Source organism: Dromiciops gliroides, chromosome 4 (genome assembly GCF_019393635.1).
Source record: "Dromiciops gliroides isolate mDroGli1 chromosome 4, mDroGli1.pri, whole genome shotgun sequence".
Taxonomy (NCBI): domain Eukaryota; kingdom Metazoa; phylum Chordata; class Mammalia; order Microbiotheria; family Microbiotheriidae; genus Dromiciops; species Dromiciops gliroides.
Window position 1 is genome coordinate 337,796,216 of NC_057864.1, and position 22,433 is coordinate 337,818,648.

At 38.6% G+C, this 22,433-nt stretch overlaps 1 protein-coding gene across 1 annotated transcript in view; it reads right to left on the reverse strand.

Moving 5' to 3' along the window:
- Positions 1-22,433, reverse strand: part of SCML4 (Scm polycomb group protein like 4) — a 184,760-nt gene that overhangs the window by 71,486 nt on the left and 90,841 nt on the right. The window contains exon 3 of the mRNA XM_043963422.1: positions 6,556-6,685. Within this exon, the coding sequence (XP_043819357.1) occupies positions 6,556-6,685 (130 nt within the window). The remainder of the gene's footprint in view (positions 1-6,555; positions 6,686-22,433) is intronic.

Consider the following 22,433-nt stretch of genomic DNA (forward strand, 5'->3'; position numbering starts at 1 on the left):
CCTCTAAATCCCCCCCGCCCCCATACACACACATTCAGAACCTAGGACAGAGCCTCTGTACCTATTCAACATTCAATGAATGTCTATGGGATGAATCACTTCAGTGTTCAGTGTAATGTGTGGAAGAACAAGAATTAGAACCTCTTCCAATCCAGGGATTCTAGGAGTCAGTATTGAAACTATCTGATTGTGTATCAAGGAAGAATATAAAATTATATCACCTTGCCCCTCTCCATGACATGGAAGGCTTAGGATAATAGATGTATATTTTATATTTTTTTCTGTACCCTTCATCTTGGTGAGCCTGAGGCAAGAGCCCCACTTGCTTTTCCTATATGTGTAGCTCTGCCACTGACAATAGCTCTCAACTTGGATGTATTCCTCTCATTTTTAAAAAATTAAAGTGTTATTGATGTCTTTTGCTTTGATATCACAGTCATCTCCAGATATAGCATTTCCCGCCTTCCCCTCCAGTTAATCTTCCCTTATGACTAAGAAAAAGTCAAGCAAAGCTAACCAACATAGTAATTTTGTCTGACAGAGTAGTAAACATTTTGTACCCATAGTTACCCACCTCACCAAATTAAAAATATATTACTTTTAAAAACTAAATGTGAACCTTCTCTACAAAAGACCATGGGTATGTGTTCACTTCTTTCTCCATCTCCCTATTTTCCTTATCACCCAGAAGAAATTTCTGGTGCTCTACTAAAGAAATGTACCCAGAGTCTGAGAGAATTCGGAGTTTCCTGTGATTAGGCAGAGCACTACCCCTTAGCCAAGGCAGAATCCATCTGTACTGATGATTTTGAGTTAAATGGAGGCCTTGAGGTTTCCATGAGCTTGAAAGAGGGGACTGAAATAAGGACTAGATGAAAGACCCTGTTATTGAAATTAGCATCTGAACCTACAGCAGCCCCAGAGCAGGGGGTGGGCAGTAGGTTGGACTCCTGCCAACAACACTACAAAAAGAAAGTTTAGACAGAGAGCACTGTAGTCAACTTATTCATTACAGAGAATTTACCAATGGAAGACACTGTTGAGATAAAAGTCAAGAATGGGAATTGGTTCTTTGGAAAGGGACTTCACATAAATTGTTTGAACACAGTATAGGGACAACAAGTGCAGGATGTAGGAAGGGAAGAGAGAGAAACAGAGACAGAGACAGAGACAGAGAAAGAGAAAGAGGAGAGAGAGAAACAGGGATGGATGGTCCAGTATTCACCATAGAGTGTAAACATCTAGAGAGAAGTATTATAATCCCCTCAGGAAGGCATGACTAGGGGAGGGCAGCTTAAGTTTTATTCCAAGGTGTTGAATTTAGAGGTACTAAAGAAGTTGAAGGGTCTTGCAACATATTAGAAAAAAGAATGAACTAAAACAGAAAGATAACATATAGTCTATTTTCTCATGGTCCCCATCATGGGAGCATGATTCCTTAGCTTTCAGGTATGATTTGTGCTACTTGTCTCAGGTTCAAAAATTACTAGTTAAGGTTCCTAGAATTAAAGATTTTTGAGCTGAAAGGAACAACAGAGGCCATAAAAGTCCAAGCTTCTAATTTTATAGATAAGGAAACTGAGACCCAGAGAGGTTAAGTGATTTGTGAGGAATTACACAGCTGGTAAATACCTGAGAGGGAATTTGAACCCATGTCTTCCAAACTAAAAGTCCATTATTCTACACCACCCCACTTCTTTTCCTTATGGCCTACACTACATTGCTATTCTTATAAGTAGCGTTGTGATAAAAATTGTTGTTGAGTAATTTTCAATCAGTCAAGTCTGACTCTTCTTTATCTTCTTTATCTCTATCTTTATAAGCAAAGATAATGGAGTGGTTTGCCATTTCCTTCTCTAGCTTGCAGATGAGGAAACCAAGGCAAAAAAAGGTTAAGTGACTTGTCTAGGGTCATACAGTTAGTAAGTGTCTGAAGTCACATTCGAACTCATGGAAGATGAGTCTTCCTAACTCCAGGCCTGACAGTCTATCCACTGTACCACTGAGCTGCCCTGTGGTGAAAAAAATTTTGTTGATGTTCGGTTGTATCTGACTCTTTGTGACCCCCATTTATGTTCTTTTTTTTTTGCAAAGATACTGGAATAATTGCATTTAATTCTCTAGTACATTAAAGCAAACAAATAGTAAGTGACTTGCCCAGGGTCATACAGCTAGTAAGTGTCTAAGGCTGAATTTGAACTCAGGTCTTCCTGACTCCAGACCCAGGTATTCTATTTATTGATCCACCTAGCTGCCTCATGTGAAGGCTCACCTCTCTGCAATCATTGGCAAGAGCCAGAGGTTAACATAGTTCTAGATATCTGTTCTCAAGAAAATGATGGCGAGGCAGACGCATTGCTGACTTAGAGTCAGGAATACCTGGGTTCAAATCTAGCTTCAGACCTTACTAGCTGTGTGACCCTGAGCAATTCACTTACTCTGTCTCAGTTTACTTATCTGAAATTACCTTTCAGGGTTGTTGTGAGTATCAAATAAGATAAAATTTGTATAGTGCTTTGCAAACCTTAAGGAGCTATTATAAATGCAAGTTGTTGCTGTTGTTATTAATTATTATTCACTGTTAAACCTGTGCAGCAATTACTGTTAGACTCCCATAATAGAAAAAAACCAAGAAAATGATAGCCATCTTTCTACTTAGAAGGTTTCTGACAAGTTTGAACATATGCCTCAAGGAACCTAGGCGCACCAACTAGTTTTCAATAGCTTATGGAATTGTCAAAGAGGAAAAGAAAAAAATTGTTTTTACATATATTTTGGAAAATAAAATTCTATTCAGGAAGAAAAATTTTTTAAAAATAGCTTATGGAGACAATAGTTAATATGTACGATGAATTCATGAAGACCGAAACAATCTATACAATAATAACATCCCAAAAGAGATCAACTTTGAAAGACTTAAGAACTACGATCAAGACAATGATCAAAGCAGGATTCGAGGGGACCAGTGATAAAGAAGGCATATACTTTTGCATGTGGACAATACTGGAATTTTTTCTGCTAGACCATTCATATTTGGTACAAGGGTTTTGTCTTTTTTTCCTATTGGGAAGTGAGGAGAGAAAATACATTATTTTTTTAAAAAACACATTATTTTTTAATGGAAAAATGTTAATTTAAAAAAAGAATAGGATTGATCACATAAATTACCTGGAACTTCCTTCTCTTTGAAAAGATATTGGCAAAAAATCAGAAAAAGAACTGAACCTGTCATTTGATAGCAACTTCTTTCTAATTTAGAGTTTACAGAATCATAGCTCTTAAGTTGGAAGGAATCTCAGAGGCAATCAATTCCAACACTCACATTTTGGGGATGGTAGTAAACATAGGAGGCAGAATTTGAACCCAAGTCCTATGTTTCCAAAAACTAAACTCTTTCCATTGTACTGTAATGCCTCCTTTTCTTAGGTGCTTGGGGCACTAAGGGGTTAAATATCTTGCCTATGGTCATGCACCTAGAATCAAACACAAGAATTGACTCCAGATTATATACCATTACCCTTCTCTAAGGCCATATTATAAATCTATCTTACATATTACTTTGTAAACTTCCATCTCTGAAGGGCCACCTATAAACAAAAATGTGAAGTTGATAAATGTTATCATGACCACAGCCTTCCTTTTCTGTGATCTTTCTTCCTTTGCAATTTTTCTCTCCTTTTATCCAACCCTTTCAGTCAAGCATTAATTTTTACAAATACACACCTCTTTTGAAGAAAGGAATTTGTGAAACTCACACTAAGATACCGATGAAAAGAGTCTCTATCCCATAAAAACTGCTGGAGAAACTTAAAAACAGTTTAGCAGAAAATTGGTTTAGAACAGCATCTAGCACCATGTGCCATTAAATTAATTTCCAAGTAGATGTGACCTAAATACATTGTATTTCTCTATTGATTATATTTCTTTTATACTTATTTAATTTTAAAATTTTGAATACATTTTTATTTAAATTTTGTGTTCAGGAAGATACTTTCTCAGACCAGTGAACTGGCAGAGGAGGTCCCCTTGCTTGGCCACCTCAATGACCTGATTTATGTGCATTTGACTTCTTTTGTCGGGTCACATCAGAATTGTGATATATGCCTCAAAATATCATTCTTTGGTTGATCTTAAAGCTAAGACCACAAATTCAATTGTTTCAATCCCTGAGCAGCAGTTAAAGAGGGCTTTCACAAAGTTCAAAAATCAATTAGTACAACATATAGTACAAGATGATAATTATGGTGAATCTTAATAAGAAACATTAAAATCTAAAAATGAAATAATCTTTTTTTTTTTTTTTTTAGTGAGGCAATTGGGGTTAAGTGACTTGCCCAGGGTCACACAGCTAGTAAGTGTTAAGTGTCTGAGGCCGGATTTGAACTCAGGTCCTCCTGACTCCAGGGCCAGTGCTCTATCCACTGCGCCACCTAGCTGCCCCGAAATAACCTTTTAAGGAGGCTTTTTGTATGTTTTTAGTATTTAGACTTCTGCAGTTCTTAAAGTTTAAAAATGCACTAAAACTTTTGGGTTAGATAATTACAGCCTTTTTCTTTGTTTCTTCTTCTTTTTAAGAGGGCATACCTTTCACAACTATGACTAGTGGAATAATTCTTAACCAAAGGAAATAGAGAATTTATCTTAAAAGAAAAGATATACAACTCTGACTACCTAAAGTTAAAAGGCTTTTGCACAAATAAAACCAATGCAGCTTTGCATCAAACATCATTCATAAAACCCTGGTTTCCAAGATAAATAAGGAATTAGCACAAATATATAAGTTCAAGACAAGTAGTCAAAGCATATGAAGTCTTTTGTAAACTATGATTCCAAATCACTAGTAAAGACATGCAAATTAAGTCGACTGATATTTTACTTCACATTTATCAAATCGAAATGACAAATACTGAAGGAGCTACAGGAAGACAGATGCACTAATACACTGTTAGTGGAGCTGTGAATTGGAGAATTGGAAAACAATTCATCCACTTTGGCCCCAAATCTCCGCTACCGGACAAATAACCCTGCAACAACATATTCATAGCACCACTTTCTGTAATAGCAAAATGCCGGAAACAAAATAGATGTCTATGAATTGGATGATGGCTAAACAAACAGAAATATAATGGGATACTATTGAACTGTAAGAAATGATGAATATGAGTAATTTGGAGAAACAGGGGAAGATATAGGCAACTTCAGAGTGAAGTAATCAGAAACAAGGGAATAATATACCAGTAATTACAATAATGTAAATGAAAGCAAATGAAATTAAGCCTAAGTTGATGATTACAATGGCCAATTGTATAATTATAAGTAGTTATAAATGATCGGTAATATCCCTAGAATAGATATGAGGAAGCATCTTCCTTCTCTCAAGGTAAAAACGTGGGGAGCTACATGTACAAAATGTTACATACACATTCAGAAGTGTTCACTGTGTCAGTTGATTTTACTTAAACTATCTTCGTTTCACAGGAAGTATAATTCTGGAGTTTGGGTAAGGAGGGGGACAACACAGTATATTTGGAAATGACTGTTATATTAATACAAAAGGCATCAATAATTTTTGTTTAAAAAAGAAAAACACACTAAGGTCTTAGGGACTTGTATTTATGCAGTACTGGGCCTATTTTCAGGTTTTAAAAGATTGATACTAATTAATTCCTGATAATGGAATTTTCAGCTTTAATGGGGGAGATATTTGGGAGTAGGATCTTCATAGATAATATCACATCATAGGATCATAAAATAATAATAGATTGGGAGCCAGAGGGACCTTAGAGGCCATCTAGTCAAAATCCCTCATCTTACACATAAGGAAATTCAGGTTAAGTGACTTGGTTAAGGTCATACTGACAAAAAGAATCAAAGGCAAGATTTGAAGTTCATCCTATGATGCCAAAGGGAGAATTCTTTCCACTATACCATGTAGTTTCTCAAGCCCTATCACCATTCCTTTTTTTATCTTTGCCTCTCCCTGACATCCAGCATAATTCCTAGCACACAGCAGACATTTAATAGATGTATATGTCCATGCACAAATGAATGAATGAGTGAAGTGGGTTCACTTTGTGTTTGATACTTTTTATAGGCTTGATTTCATATGAAATCTATCCTGGTTAGAGTACATCCTACTCCAGGACTGGTGGCAGGGAGATGGGTTTGTAAAAAGAGACAATCCTGGAAAATTAAAAATATGAATAGACATGAGATGACATTGATGCTTTAACCGGGAACCTTCTTAGTATTGGTTCAAAACAAGTCTGACAGCAAAGAAGAAAAACAGGGCTATCTTTCCATGCTCTTGCCTACTCCGCTTCCCCCATGAATGCGTTCAGCTGGGCCATCACGTTCACTGAAAACCCAAACCAGAATGTTCTAAACCTCAAGGCACCAGAGCTCAACGTTTCTGGTCGTTATAGATTTCACCTGGCTGACAGATAACCAACTCATCTATCTCAAACGATGCCCGTGGAGTAATCAGCCACTGATTAGTTAACTGACTCCCTGCCCACCAACGCACCCAATTCGAGTTGAGTTCAGCTAACGTACCTGTGAGCGCCTGCGCTGCTGCCGAGGTGGGTATGGCGGCTGCATCCTGGGGGATGGAGCTGACATCGGGCCCCGGTGTGCTTCTCGGAGGAGAGATTGCTAAAGGAGTCATTAGAACACGAGACTTCAGCTGCAAGATATAACCAATTTGGTGAATGAAAACCTAGAGGGCATCATTTCCTCATCTCCCCGAATACTTCTCTGTCTTTTGTTAGCAAATTCTAGCGTACCCCCCTTCTTTCCTTTCATCGCCCCTCCACAGTATGTGAAGTACGACAGAAGGTCACAGATGGATGTGTCCTGAGGGCGGGTGTAGACTTGGGTGTGAAGTGGAGTTCTGTGTCAACAGGGCTAGGATAACCCTGGGGATCTATAGTCCTCAAGACCACATCGAGGATGATATGCCGTGATGATAGCCAAGGTCACCTTTTGTGAAGGTCCTATAGAACCACAGAATCTGGGAGTTCGGAAAGGTGCCAGCTAGTTCAACCTCGACCTGAACTAGATCCCTCTCTACATCTAAGAATAATTAGCATTTTTAAGGTTTGCAAGGTGCTTTACATATGTTATCTCATTTGAACTTCACAACAACCCCGTGAGGATGGTGCTGTTATTATCCTTATTTTTATAGATGAGGAAACTGACACTAGGAAAGGTAGCTCATTTGCCTGAGGTCACACAGATAATAAGCATCTGAAGCAGAATTAGAACTCGGGTCTTCTCAATTCCAAGTTCAGCTCTCTATTCGCTATGCCACCTCCAGTTTAGCTTCCAAAAGAGCTCATTGTACTTTTGGACAGCTTTTATTGTTAGAAATTTTGTCCTCATATTAAGTCTAAATTTATCCATTGCCAGTTAGGACAAGTAGAAATCATCTAATTGCTCCCTACATGATGGTCTTTGATCACTTAAAGACAGTATTCATGTTTCCCCTAAGTCTTTTGTCCTCCAGATTATACATCCTCAATTCCTTTAACTGGTCCTCATGTCAAAAAACTCAGGGCTCTTCACCAATTTGGTAATCCCACTCCGGATGCCCTCTCTTCTTCCTAAAATGTGATGCACAGAATTGAATACGTTTCCAGATGTGATGTGAGCAAGGCAGAGTAGAGCAGAACCAGCACATCCTTATTTCTCTTGAAAGCCAACTAAGATTATATGCACTTTCTTGGTTGCCAGAGCACACTCTTGATTCATATTAATTAATTAAGCTAATAGTTTGCTCAGACTCCCAGATCTTTTTCAGATGAACTGATGTCTAGTCATGCCTGCTCCATCTTGTACATATAAAGGTGATTTTTCAGACCTTCATTTTATGACATTATACAAGGTGTCCCAAAAGTCTTAGTGAGGTTTTAAACTTTAAATAGCTTAAAATTGCACTACGACTTTTAGGATATTGCACAGAGACAGGTGGCACAGTGGATAGATCTCTGGTCCCAGAGTTTGTTTATTTGTTGTTTGTCCTTCTTTCTCGAAGAGGACCATGACATCACGACTTGCAGTGAATTGGATTTAAGTGAGGGAGGGCTGTGCAAGGTCACCAACCTTATTCTCTCTTCCAGAGTCATCTGGGTCCAGTGGCAAGATAGATAGATAGATAGATAGATTAGATAGATTAGATAGATTAGATAGATTAGATAGATTAGATAGATAGATAGATAGATAGATAGATAGATAGATAGATAGATAGATAGATAGATAGATAGATAGATAGATAGATAGATAGATAGATAGATAGATAGATAGATACAGGGATAACTGGAGATAGCCCCAGATGTTTAAGGCAATTGGGGTTAAGTGAATTGCCCAGGGTCATACAACTAGTAAGTACCTGAGGTGAGATGTGAACTCAGGCCCTCCCAACTTGAGGGCCAGTGCTCTATACACTGTACCACCTAGCTGCCCCAAGTTAGGGAACCCTGAATTCAAATCCATCCTCAGCTACTCACTAGCTGTGTAATCCTGAGCAAGTCACTTAACCTCTGTCTGCCTCTGTTTCCTCAACTGTAAAATGGGGGAACCAATAGCACCCACCTCCCAGGGTGATTATGAGGATCAAATGAGATAATATTTTAAGGTGCTTAGCACTGTGCCTGGCCCATAATAGGTTTCCTTCCTTCCCACACATTTCTATTAAATGTCGTCTTATTAAGATAAGGCCCAGGGGCAGCTAGGTGGTGCAGTGGATAAAGCACAGGCCCTGGATTCAAGAGTACCGGAGTTCAAATCTGGCCTCAGGCACTTGACACTTACTAGCTGTGTGACCCTGGGCAAGTCACCTAACCCCCATTGCCCCACAAAACAAAACAAAACAAAGCCTGTCAAGATCTTTTGAAATGTTAACTGGTTGCCAGTTAGCCATCCTTTCTAGCACTGTCATCTGCAAGTTTGACAAGCATTTCTTCTATGTCCTTATCTAAGTCATTGATTTTTTTACAATGTTAAACAACAGCACATATCCATGGGGTATTCTACTCAAGAACTTCCAAGTTGGTATGTAGTTCTATAGTTCTAGTCATTCAAACAGTTCCAAGTCTGCCTGACTGAACTATTGCTTAGCCCCACAGCTCACTCTCTTTTCCACAGTAGCATGAGAGACTGGGTGAAATTCTTGGCTAAAATCTCAGTAAACCGAAACCATAGCATTCCCCAAATCCGTTGGTCTTTTGGGACCCCAGCTTCCTTTTTCTGGATGGTCAGTAACCATCTCCTTAATAGGGCATTTTAGAGGTTTTTTTCCATGAATCAAAGTGAAAGTCACTGACATTGTTTGCAAGCACCATCCTTTTTACTCTCTTGAAGATCCGGAGAATGTATGCCTTTCTTCAGTCCTGCAGTATCTTTCTCACTCTCCATGGAGCTTCAGAAGTCACTGACAATAGCTTGGTAATCACCACTGCCAGTTCTTTCATTGCCTGAGGCTATATTACTTCTGGGCCAGTTGATTTGCATTCATCAATCTTATTATCACCTTATTTATCAGGAGGAGGAATGAAGGAAGGCACATGATTCCAGGTGTCTCTAAGGCTTCCTATTACATTGGTAATGTTCTAAGGAAGAGAAAGCAATGGACTGGGAGTGAAGACCCGTAGGTTTTCATCCTGGTTCTAGCGCTTCAGAGCTCAGAAATTTTCTAAGTGACAAGTAGCCTTACATTTCTGGGCCTTAATTTCCTTATTTGTAAAATCAGAAGTTTGATTAGATGATCTTCAAGGTCCCAACAGGCTCTACCAATCTATAGTGTCATATGAATCCTACAGTCATCAAGAGCAGTCATGACCCGGGCTTCATAGAAATTAGTCTGCAAGTCCTCAATCATAGAGGTTCGACACTGTGGACCCCAGTGTCATGTTCTCCATATTCTTGATGACTGTCTCTACCTCTTCCCTAATAAAGGAGGCATGGTACCATCCAAAGAACACTGGCTTTGGAATCAGAGGACCTGGGTTCAAATCTCACTTCTGACACCTGGGTTCAAATTCCACTTCTGACACCTGTGTCACTCTAGGCAATTTACTTAACCTCCCTGTGCCTCAGTTTACTCACCTGTAAAATGAGAAGATTGAACTAGATGGTCTCTGAGGTCCCATCTCACTCTTGAGCTATGATCCAACTGTGAGAATGTATATGGGAACCATTTCTCAGAGGGAGAGACTTTCTGTCCTGTGGCTAGTTCTGACAATTGAGGCTACCAGTATTAGCCATTTGTCATGACATATGTATTTTCTGTGATAAGAAGAGGCCAGCCTCCATGTCTTGCTTTGAACTTTAAACACGGAACAGAAAATTTACTCTTACGGTGCTAGGGGACTACTATTCACGATGGTTTATCAGCAAGCTCTCTGCACCAATGTTACAAGGATTGAAAGTCTTCTCTGTTAGAGATCACTCTCTGTTAGTAATCTAATAGAATGTAAACTCTTTGAAGGCAGGGATTTTTTTGTTCTTGTCTTTGTAACTCCAAAGCTAGCACATAAGTAGGTGCTTAATAAGAGCTCCTTAGACTTAAATGTTTGTAGGATCTCAAAGAGTGGATGCTGATCTTTTACCCTGAGGCCAAACCAGTCTTTAATGTGCCTTTTATCTCAGATGTTGGAAAAGAAACAATATTAATTATTAAGAATTACCATTACATACAAAAAAAAAGAATATGAAAAGAAAGAATTACCATTACTGGGGCAGCTAGGTGGTGCAGAGGATAGAGCACCGGCCCTGGAGTCAGGAGTACCTGAGTTCAAATCCGACCTCCTACACTTGACACTTACTAGCTGTGTGACCCTGGGCAAGTAACTTAACCCCAATTGCCTCACCAAAAAAAAAAAAAAAAAGAATTACCATTACTTTGTGGTTTATGATGTAATGGGACTTTTTTCAACACGGTAATGACTGTGCTGTAAGAAATGATGAAGTCAGGGTAGCATGGGAAGATTTATATAACTTGAGAAAACACAAAAAACAGAGAACAACAAAAAACAAACAACCCAACAACATTTATTAAGCACCTACAACATGTTTAATATGCCAGGAAACCATCACCTGGGAGGGAGGAGGGCACTATGCTTTAGGAGTCAAGAGTACAAAGATGAAAAAAATTGAAAGTTCCTGCTGTCAAGGAGCTTACAATTTACTACTAATAATAATATCTAGGATTTATACAGTGCTTTAAGGTTTACAAAATATATTTATTTCATTGTATATAATGACTCCAACAACATCAATGGAATAAAGATGCATAAAACAAAAGAAACTGAATGCTGCAAAGTTATAATGACCAATCCTATAAAGGACTTTCCCCATTTTCTTTGTTGAAGTATCCATACTGTAAGTAGGGAGCCCTACATGTAATGTCAGACTTTTTAGTAACGTTGATTAGTTTTGCTGAACTATTTTTCTTCTTCTTTGTTATAAGAGGTGACTCTTGAGGGGTCATGTAGGTGATGTAAAAACAAAGGATAGCCATAAAATGTATTTTACAAAAGAATTAAAATCACTACTACTCATGTGGTTGTGTCTAATGAGAATGCTTTTGAAAGATTCAAAGCATTAAAAGTAAGAATTTGCTATTAATATGTTTTCCATCATACCAAGAGTTGGGTATTCAAACAAAATTAAAGGCCACAAAAAAGAGAGGAAAGTGCTTTTAAATAATGCCCAGAATAATGAAAATGAGATTGCCATTGTGAACAAATAAGTGAACTCAAAGTGCTTTGTGAACTGGTCACAGCAACTTGGGCATTGTCTGCTTGTTCATTTGTTAAATGTCTCGGTCTGCTGCAGTGCCACCCAGGCTCAGTGAGAGTGAACCAACTTTCCACTTGGATGGCTTTTCAGTGAGTAAAATTTCTCCCTGCATGTATTAGGCTGCTCAGCTGGTGGAGGCCATGTAATGAATGAGGAGGGATAGGCAATGAGGGCCCTCTTGCTAAAAATGTTACCTTTGATTCTCCCTTTGGAGCAGGGATGTGATTTGGAAACCCCAGGACTGAAAGTTGAAGCCTCTCCAACTTGTAAAATGATGAGCTCCAACTTCTGCCCCAATCTGTTCAAGCTGTTCTCCTGGCAGGTGATTTTTCTTTGTTTTTAATGGACAAACTCAAATAGGCTGCAGCCGAATGAACGAACAAACGGCCTGGGATGAAGAGGAAGGAGGGGAGGAGGGGAGTCTTTCTTGGCAGTCATACCCACTTGAAGAAGATTCACTGCCCAGGATGCCTTGCCCTGACATACAGTAGCTAATCAATTTGCAATCTAGGGAACACGCTCAAAGCCAACCATCCTGTACAGGCGCTGGTGAAGTTGGCACCTCGATCTGAAATGCAAAACCTTCATCAAACGTATCCAACACGATCTGCAGAAAGGGCGTTGCTGCCAATGGCTGCCAGAGGAGCCTGTGCTTTGCCTTGTTAATAGTATCATGATGAGAATGGGAAAGAAGGAAAAAGTGTCCATCTCCGCCAGCTGGAAATGCCACCAAAGAGGGCGAAACCCTCTAGCCAGCTCAGCTTTTCTTTGCATTAAGAGGCCCAACATTTAACTTTTGGACAATTTGGACTTTGTGTCCCATGTCGACCTACTGTTCAGTGATATACTTCCTTGATGACTTTAAGCTCAATTCGACCAAATCACCCCCCCCCAAAAAAAAAACAACAACCACCCAACAACCACATTTATTAAGCACCTACAACATGTTTAATATCCCCTGATGCCATCACCTGGGAGGGAAGAGGGCACCATGCTTTAGGAGTCAAAAGTACAAAGATGAAAATATGATATGCAGTCCTGCCCTCAAGGAGCTTACAATTTAGTGGTAATAATAAAAATAGCTAGCATTTATACAGTGTTTTAAGGTTTAAAAAATATGTGCTATTTCATAGTACTCTCACAACAACCCCATGAGGTTAGATGCTTTTATTATTCCAATTTATAAATGAGGACAGTGAACCTAAGAGGGAATGAGTAACTTTCCCAGGTCCATATAGTTGATAAGTATTTGAGACAGGATTTGAACTCAGTTCTTCCTGACTCTTAAGTGCAGCACTCTGTCCACAGTGCTGCCCAGCTTCATAATAATTATTCTAGGGAGGAAATCACCATTGGAGGGTAGAAAAGACACAAAAAAAGGCAAACCAACTACTATGCCAGTTACAATATGCTTATAAAATTATTTTATATACATCATACATAATTATGTATATATTGTATTTGTATATTATAAAATATATACTTGCTTAGAAGATATCTGAAGCAATATGAGAGATTTGAGGAGGAAGGATAATTCACTTGAGCCTGGAGAGGAGGGGAAAGTAGAGTGCAAATACCATGATGGGATTCCTTTGTCAACTAAAACCCCAAACCAGAGACTCATCTAAATGAAAATTATTATTCACTAAGATCCTGTGTAAGTTGTTTCCTCTTGAGGAAAATTGAATGCCATGCACACAGATGAATTTGGTCCATGTTACCTGGTTTATGGAAATGACCCTCCAAGTTTTCAAAGTTTGTTAATGACTGCAAATCAACATGGAAGTCAAAAGAGCCATTTAGTATGCTTGGTCTATATAGAAGATCCCTATACTAAAAGCAACCCAACAGCCAACCAACAAATAAACAACTACAACAAAAACACAATATCTCAAACTGAAGTGAGATCCCAAATCATAAGGAAGGGCCCAACTAGAATGTGATGGCCAACAGAGGAGCTGAGTTATAAGGGAGCAGGGACAAGTGGATCCATAATTCAATCATCAGGTTTTGCTGGAAATATTTAGCATCACTATCAGAAGAGCTGAATGTCTAAAGGTTGTCAAAAGGACAGCATTAGTATAATTAAATTACATTTATGAAATAATACTTTGCTTGAATTATCTCAAGTTTAAAAGAAAGATAGAGTATGTACATAGGAAGAGAAAATAGGGAAGAATTAGGAAAACCAATACCATATCAACAGAGTGAATGTGTGTAAACCCCTAAACTAAAAGGGCATCATTTAATGTAAGTTGGGTGCATATGTGTACACACATACACACTCTTACACACAAGCACTAGCACACATAGCCCAGAACTTTTGGATTCCTCAGTTTGATTTTTCTTTAGAAAATGAAGAAAATACACTAAAAGAAACTAGCAAATGTCCCAGCTTCACCTACCCCACTGTATAGAGCTATTTGTAGTTAATTGCTTGTTTCCTTGTTTCACTCAAAAAGAGTAAACTCTCGAGTGTTCAAAGTTCATGAAGTGTTGACGTTTGTTGGGATAAATGATGGAAGAGATGGTGCCAGAATTCATCTCTAACTCTTTATCTGTATATCTACTGCATTTCTACCTCTCCTTAATTTCACATTTCCATAGCTTTTTACCTCCATCTTTACATATCTACCTCTATATTTCTATGTCTGGTTTTTTTTTCACATTTCTATATCTATCTGCACCTAGATATAATTTGGTCCATCTCCATGATTTCATTAGTACTCTGGACCTCTCAATGTGGAAAAATCCTCTACTGAAGAGTTGTCTTGAGCACTATGGTGGCAGCTGTGTGAATGGAGAGAAGGGGATATATATGAGATGTCGTAAATGTATTAGTGACCAGATTTGGCAATAGATTGGTTGTGTGGAATAATTGAGTGAGAGTCAATGATGATTACAAGATGACAAGCTTTGGATAACTGGGACAATTGTAGTTGTCCTTGTTGTTGTTCAGTCATTTTTTTTAATTGTGTCTGATTCTTCGTGATCCAGTTTGGGGTTTGCTTGGCAAAGATACTGGAATGGTTTGCCACTTCCTTCTCCAGCTCATTTTACAGATGGAGAACTGAAGCCAACAGGGCTAAGTGACTTGCCCAGGGTCACATAGCTAGTAAGTGTCTGAGTCCAGATTTGAACTCAGGAAGATGAGTCTTTCTGACCCCAGGCTCAGCACTCTATCCACTGAACCACCTAGCTGCCTCTTCATTTAATTACATGATGGTAAAGATGTGTTCTATATCATTTATGTGTATGTGTGATATATATTTACATACACATATGTGTGTGTGTGTATATGATGTTTTGCACTCTGTAGTGGGGTAGGTGAAGCTGAGACACTTGCTAATTTCTTTTAGTGTATTTTGTTTGCTTTCATAAGAAATTATATCAATAAATCAAATATTTAATGACTAAAGTAGCATGACATTGACACCCAGTATAGAAATGCCCCAAACTCAGTGGTGGCAGTTTAACTCTTAGCTCCTACAAAAACAACATTGCAACTCTCTATTGCCACTTAGCTAATCTTTAGGTGTCATTACCATGCACTTTGGGATGCACTGGGAACAGGGGAAGGGGGAAAAGAAGTATAATGGGGAAAAAATTCTCACATAAAAGAGGCATGTAAGAAAGAGCTTTTACATTGTAGGAGGAATTGGGGAAAGGGTGGTGGACAATGCTTGAATCTTACTCTTATAAGAATTGTCTCAAAGAGGGAAGAATATATGTATACATTCAATTGGGTATAGAGATCTATCTTACTAAAGAGGGAAGTAGAAGTGGAAGGGGATAAGAGAAATTACTGGCTGGGGGGGGGAGAGGGGGGAAATAAAAGGGAGGGGGGGTTAAGGGAGGCAGTGGTCAGAAGCCAAACAGACTTTTGAGGAACAACAGGATAAAAAAAGAGAGAGAAGGATTAAAAAATAGGATGGAAGGAAATACATAGTAATCAAAACTATGAATGGGAATAGAATGAGCTCACTCATAAAACAAAAGAGGATAGCAGAATAGATTAGAAACTAGAATCCAACAATATTTTATTTATGAGACACACTTGAAACAGAAAGACATACAGACAGTTGAAATAAGGGGCTGAGCAGAATTTATTGTTTTGGCTGAAATAAAAAAGGCCCTAAGGGTAGCAATCATGACCTCAATCAAAGCAAAAGCAAAAATAAACATAATTAAAAATGATAATCAAGTAAATTGCATTTTGTTAAAAAGAACCATAGACAATGAGGTGATATAAAAAACATTATAGCAAGTTTTTCTGATAAAGGCCTCATTCCTTAAATATATAGAGAACAGAGTCAACCTTATAAAACAAGATCCATCCCCCAATTGATAAATAGTCAAAGGATATGAATAGGAAGTTTTCAGAAGAAGAAATAAAAATTATCTATAGTCATAGTGAAAATGCTCTAAATCACTAATGAGTAAAGAAATACAAATTAAAACTACTCTGAGATACCATCTCAAACCTATCAGAAATGACAAAAAATGACAAATTCTGGAAGAGATGAGGGAAAAATAAGTATATTAATGAAATGTTGGTAGAGTTGTGGACTGGCCAACCATTCTGGAGAACAGTTTGGAACTATGGTTCAAAGGGCCATAAAACTGAGACCTTTTGACCCAGAAATAACACTACTAGACCTGTGTCCCAAAGAGATCAAAGAAAAAGGAAATGGATATATATGTACAAAAATATTTATAGCAGCTCTTTTTTATGGTGACAAAGAATTGGAAACTGAGAGGATGCCCATGAATTGGAGAATGACTGAAAAAGTTGTGGCATGTGATCGTGATGGATTACTATTATGATATAAGAAATTACAAGGAGAGATGGTTTCAAGAATAAGATGAGAAGATGTATATGAACTGATGTAAAGTGAAGTGAGCAGAAACAGGAAAACATAGTACTCAGTAACAGCAATATTGTAATGATTATCAACTGTGAAAGACTTAGCTTCTCTGATCCAGAACAATTCCCAAGGACTCATGATGAAAAAAATGCTATCCATGTCCAGAAAGAGTACTGATGAGATCCAAGTGCAAATTGGAGGAAAATTTTCTCACTTTATTTTTCTTGCTTTTTAAAATATAGATAATATGGAAGCGTTTTGCATGATTTCACATGTATAATTAATAACATATTGCTTGTCTTCTCAGTGGGTAGGGGAGAAGTTGGAGGGAGGGAGAGAATTTGGAACTCAATAAAATAATGTAAAAAAATTAAAAATTTAGGGGGCAGCTAGGTGGTGCAATGGATAAAACACCGGCCCTGGATTCAGGAGAACCTGAGTTCAAATCTGGCCTCAGACACTTGACACTTACTAGCTGTGTGACCCTGGGCAAGTCACTTAACCCTCATTGCCCCACCAAAAAAAAATTAATTTAAAAACAAAATAAAAGAAGAAAAAACTATGTGGCAGGATTACAATATGCATTGTAAGTAGAGAATATCCACACCAATCAAATCCCAGAGTTTTTCAAATTGTAGTGTAGTTAAAAGTGGACTGGGTTATGAGTTACTATTTTTTAATCTGTTACTTATGAATTATCTGGTCTCGAAAAAACAGTTAACCCCTTTGGGCCTCACGTTCCTCATTTGTAGAATGAGTAAAAGGTTGGGGGGGGAGGGGAGAGTAGTTTGAGATATTAAACAGATAAATCCATGTAGAAAAATCCAGGACTTGGAAGGAGGAATTATGAAGGGGATTGGTTGGTTGAGAATCAGTGGATGAAGAAATAGAAGTGATGTTATAAATTATTTTACAAACCATCCAGTCAGATGGAGAAAATAAACAAAATGTTTGGGAGACAGTACAAACCTGGCATAGGCATAAAATATACCAGTTTAGGGGTTTCAACCTATAATAAATGTCAAATTAGCAATGGGACTGTGGAAAGCAATTATGTATTTTCTATCCTTTCCTCTCTTCTGGAAGGCAACAGCTAAATCTCCCAGACCATTTTCTGTGTCTGCCCTTTCAAGGCTTAGCTTTGGGAATCCTTCCCTCGCTTCTCACCTTTCCCTCTGAATACTTGAAGGGGTGGAAGCTGTCCAAGCCACCTTTATTTAACATTTTTGGGTAGATCTAATAAGCTATCATTTCTTAACCCAGGCACTGGTCCATGAGTTCATGCATTCCCCTTCCCTCCTGTTTTTGGAGCCTATTAATGAAGATTACTATTCTTAGTATCAAATAATAAATAGCCTAGTCCTCAGTTAAAAGATTCACATGTCTTTTTCTCTGCTATTTTGGGACCTTATTATGCCGATTATTAATAAATAATAATAACCCAAGCCCTCAGTTACAGTAGAAATTCCCTAACAATTTCCCCCCAAAGATAAGGATCTCCAAATGTAAAAACTCTGTGTGTATTTTCAAACAACCAAAGGCTTCACCTGTTTGCACATTTTTTACTCAATTAAGGATATATTTGCAGAAATAATTCAGAGAGATCTTATCATTTATCTAGACAAATCCATATTTAAAGCAATAATTAAACAATAAGCAACAAATGAACACACAAAAGAGCCTTATGATTTAAACCTCCACCCTTTCAAACTGGAAAATGAGAATGGGGAAAAAAAGAATGGAGACAATTCACCAACATCTTGCATTTCCTCAGCAAAGACTAGTCTCAGCCTCCCTAGAAGGCTTTTTGTTAATTAAGTGAAGCTGCAAGCAAGAGCTTCCTGCAGCTGCTCCATGCTCACAATTAGGCTTCAGGAAAAATCCTTCCCCTTTGATGTTGCAGCTCCTCTCTCTGTCTCTGTCTCTGTCTCTGTCTCTGTCTGTCTGTCTGTCTCTCTCTCTCTCTTTGTCTCTCTCTCTCTGTCTCTCTCTCTCTGTCTCTATCTCTCTCTGTCTCTGTCTCTGTCTCTCTCACTCTGTCTCACTCTGTCTCTCTCTGTCTCTCTCCTCTCTCTCTCTCTCTTTTTGTGGGGCAATGAGGGTTCAGTGACTTGCCCAGGGTCCCACAGCTAGTAAGTGTCAAGTGTCTGGTACTGGATTTGAACTCAGGTCCTCTTGAATCCAGGGCCAGTGCTTTATCCACTGTGCCACTTAGCTGCCCCTCTTCTCCCACTCTTGACCCCTACCCCACACAGAGGGACTGATTCCAAAGTTCCCAGGCTCCTCCAGTCCAAATATCATAAGGGTTTTGCCTCTTGGCAGTCCATGATAAAATACAATCACTTTTCTTTTTTTCCCTTTTTAAAAATTACATTAATACATATTTATGGAATAAAACAAGTATTTCCATAATAATAAAATAAAAAGAATGATTGCACATGAAACTGCAAATCTACTATGAACAATCACTTCTTTTCTATGGGACTTTAAGGTTTACAAAGCACTTTCCTCATAACAATCCTATGAGGTACATCATGTCAGTATTATTATCTTCATTTTGCAGATGGGGATAACGACCCTCAGCAACTAGGTGGCACAGTGGGTAGAGTACAGGACCTAGAGACTGGGAGACCCAAATTAAAATCTTATTTCAGATACTTACTAGCTATGTGACCTTGGACAAGTCACTAAACCTCTGCCTCAATTTCTTCATCTATAAAATGTCAGTAATAACTGTACTTATGGGGGCTGCTAGGTGATGCTGTGGATAGAGCACTGGCCCTGGAGTCAGGGGGAACTGAGTTCCAGCCTCAGACACTTGATGCTTCCTAGGTGTGTGACACTGGGCAAGTCACTTAAACCCAATTGCCTCGACAAAAAAAAAGAAAAGAAGAGAAGAAGAGAGGAGGGAAGGGAAGAGGACGGGACGGGAGGGGAGGGGAGGGGAGGGGAGAGGGAGGGGGAAGGAAGGGGAAGGGGAAGGGAAAGGAAGAGAAAAAGAAAAAGAAAAGAAAAGAAAAAATAACTACTTATGTACTAGGGTCATTGTGAGGATGAAATGAGATAATAACATATTTTTTTCAAACCTCAAAGCAGGATGTAAATACTAGATATAATTGTCATTGTCATCATTATCACCACCATCGTTTTTGTTATCAATATTTCAGATGAGAAAACTGAAGCTTTAAGAAAAGTGAAGGTAGGGGGCAGCTAGATGGCTCAGTGGATAGAGCACCGGCCCTGGATTCAGGAGGATCTGAGTTCAAGTCTGGCCTCAGACACTTGACACTTGTTAGCTGTGTGACCCTGGGCCCCCCACCCCCCAAAAAAAAGAAAGAAAGAAAAGTGAAGGTACTTTCCCATAGTAGCAAGCTTAGATTTCAGTGTGGGCCTTCTGACTCCCAAGGCCAAGGAAATGCTGGTTCACACCCCACATAAAGGAGAACATGAAAAGGCACTGAGATAGGACTGGCACAAGTCCATCCCTACTAGATAAAGCCTCTGTAACATCATCTGTGTAGACACAAAGGATGACATGCTACTTTATTATTTCTTCAGCAGGAAGAGAACACAAGAAGAGGGAAAAAATAAACTTGCCAAAATACAATTCTAAAAACAATGCCTAGTAGACTTGCCAGGAGCAGGCTAACCATTATACATAGTATCCCAGGGTATCATTATTTTTTTTCAAGGAAATAAAATAAGGCAAGAGACCAAGTGGATTGGACACCAAAGAAGACAGACTACTCCCTAACTGCTTCCACCCTCAACTCCTGCCCCTTAAAACTCAGAATGAATTTAAATTTGGGCTGTAAATTACCACTTTGCTAAAATTCAAAAAAAAAACTTATTCCCCCATCTGTTCTGTAATAACTCATATGTTGTTGCTACAAGAAATTTGGGTTTTGGAGAAGAAGTGTGGAATGAGTTCTGGGTATGGAGACAGAATGCCAGGGCTCACATTCTGCTTCTGACTCACCTGTGTGACTTTGACAGTCACTGAACCTCTCTGGGTCACATTTTCCTCATTTATAGAGAGAGGGGGTTCGACTAAATAGTCTCTAAGATCCCTTTTGGCTCTAAATCCATTTGTGGTGTGGTTCTAGGGCTTGGGATCAGGAGACTTGGGATCAACTCCTAGGTCCTATGAAGTAATAAGCTGGTAAATGTTTAACAATCAGCTCCCCCCGCTACCACCAAAAAAATTATGCAGGAACACACTTTTGATTTTAATCTACATTATTAACAGTTTCTCCCTTACTTTCTTAAGTCTAGGCATTCAACAGAATGATAAGTCATGACCTAATTTGAAGCATCTGCTGATTTCTGATTTGTAAATGCTCAAATTGAAAATTTAACATTTGACTCTCAGGAACCAGCACAAACCGTACAAAAGACAACAGTAATGTCAAGAAGGACAAATTGGAACAATTGAAGCAGGAAACAAAAATCAGTGTTTAGACTAGGAGGTAGTCTTTTCAGTCTTCAGGTATTAAGACCTTAGATTCCCATGCTCACAGCTACTCACTATGTTTAAGAACCCCATTTCTTTCCAGCCTGAAATTGAAAGAAGAAAGTGAGATGGTTTTCACCCATCTTGAAAAGAAGTGGGGGTCCATGCACCTTCTCCTACCTTATTCCCCATGCTCACTGTATCAAGATAGGATAAGGGATAGGGACAAGACTTGTGGTTTCAATGGTATTGGGAATTCCCAAGTGAGGAAACCCCCTGTACCAATAGAATATCTGCTATATCACAGAATCATAGAGATTGAGAATGGGAAGGAATCTCAATGGTTCACTCCATAGATAAAAAAGAATACCTAAGGGGGCAGCTAGGTGGTGCAATGGATAAAGTTCAAATGCAGCCTCAGACATTTGACATTTACTAGCTGTGTGACCCTGGGCAAGTCACTTAACCCTCATTGCCCCCGAAAAAAAAAAGAATAACTAATATAACACACTCACTAAATAGTCACTTAGCCTCTGCTTAGAGACCTCTCTTTTGTTCTTAGCTTTCCTTGCCAGACTCAGCCCAATATGAGCATTAACATTAGAGACTTCTCTAGAACATGGAAAGTATGTCCCAGAGACAGCATGTGTCAGAGGAAGGGCTTGAACCCAGGGCTAACTCCATGCTGCAAGTTTCCAATATACCAAAATAAGTGCATGCAAATAACACTTGTTCTTCAACGTCTCGCTCTTCTTGCAAAGCAGCCTGAGAGCTGGGGTAGCCGGGGGGAAAAAAGGGTTTCTGTTTTCTTAATCTGAATAAGAAACTATTGTTGAAGTTCTACTGAAAACCCTACAAATTAATCCAAAAGATAGATAGTGACTTCATTAACCGGAATGTTTTGGCATTTTTGCTTTAGGGAAAAGAAGCAATTGAAAAGAAGATAAGCTTTAAAAAAAAACATATCCTAGTCTAAACACCACCTTCTAGACCATATTTTGGGGTCAATGCATATATAATACAGCTTGGTCTTCTATAGCTCATTTACATCACTGAACATTTAAAATTGTTGTGGAAAATGAAAGGGCTCGATTCTCCTAAGTATGATACTAGCACATTACAAAATCTGGAAGTAACAAAGCAGCAGTGAAATGTGCTCAATGCCTTGTAATTACTAAAGAAGAAGTTAGTGTCAGTGCATTATAGAAAGATTTAAAAACAGATGTTGAAAAGAATAGGTCCAGACCATGAACTCAACGAGGGAAGTAATTGGGGCAGGTGGGTAGACTATATGCCTTCAATATATCAAAAAC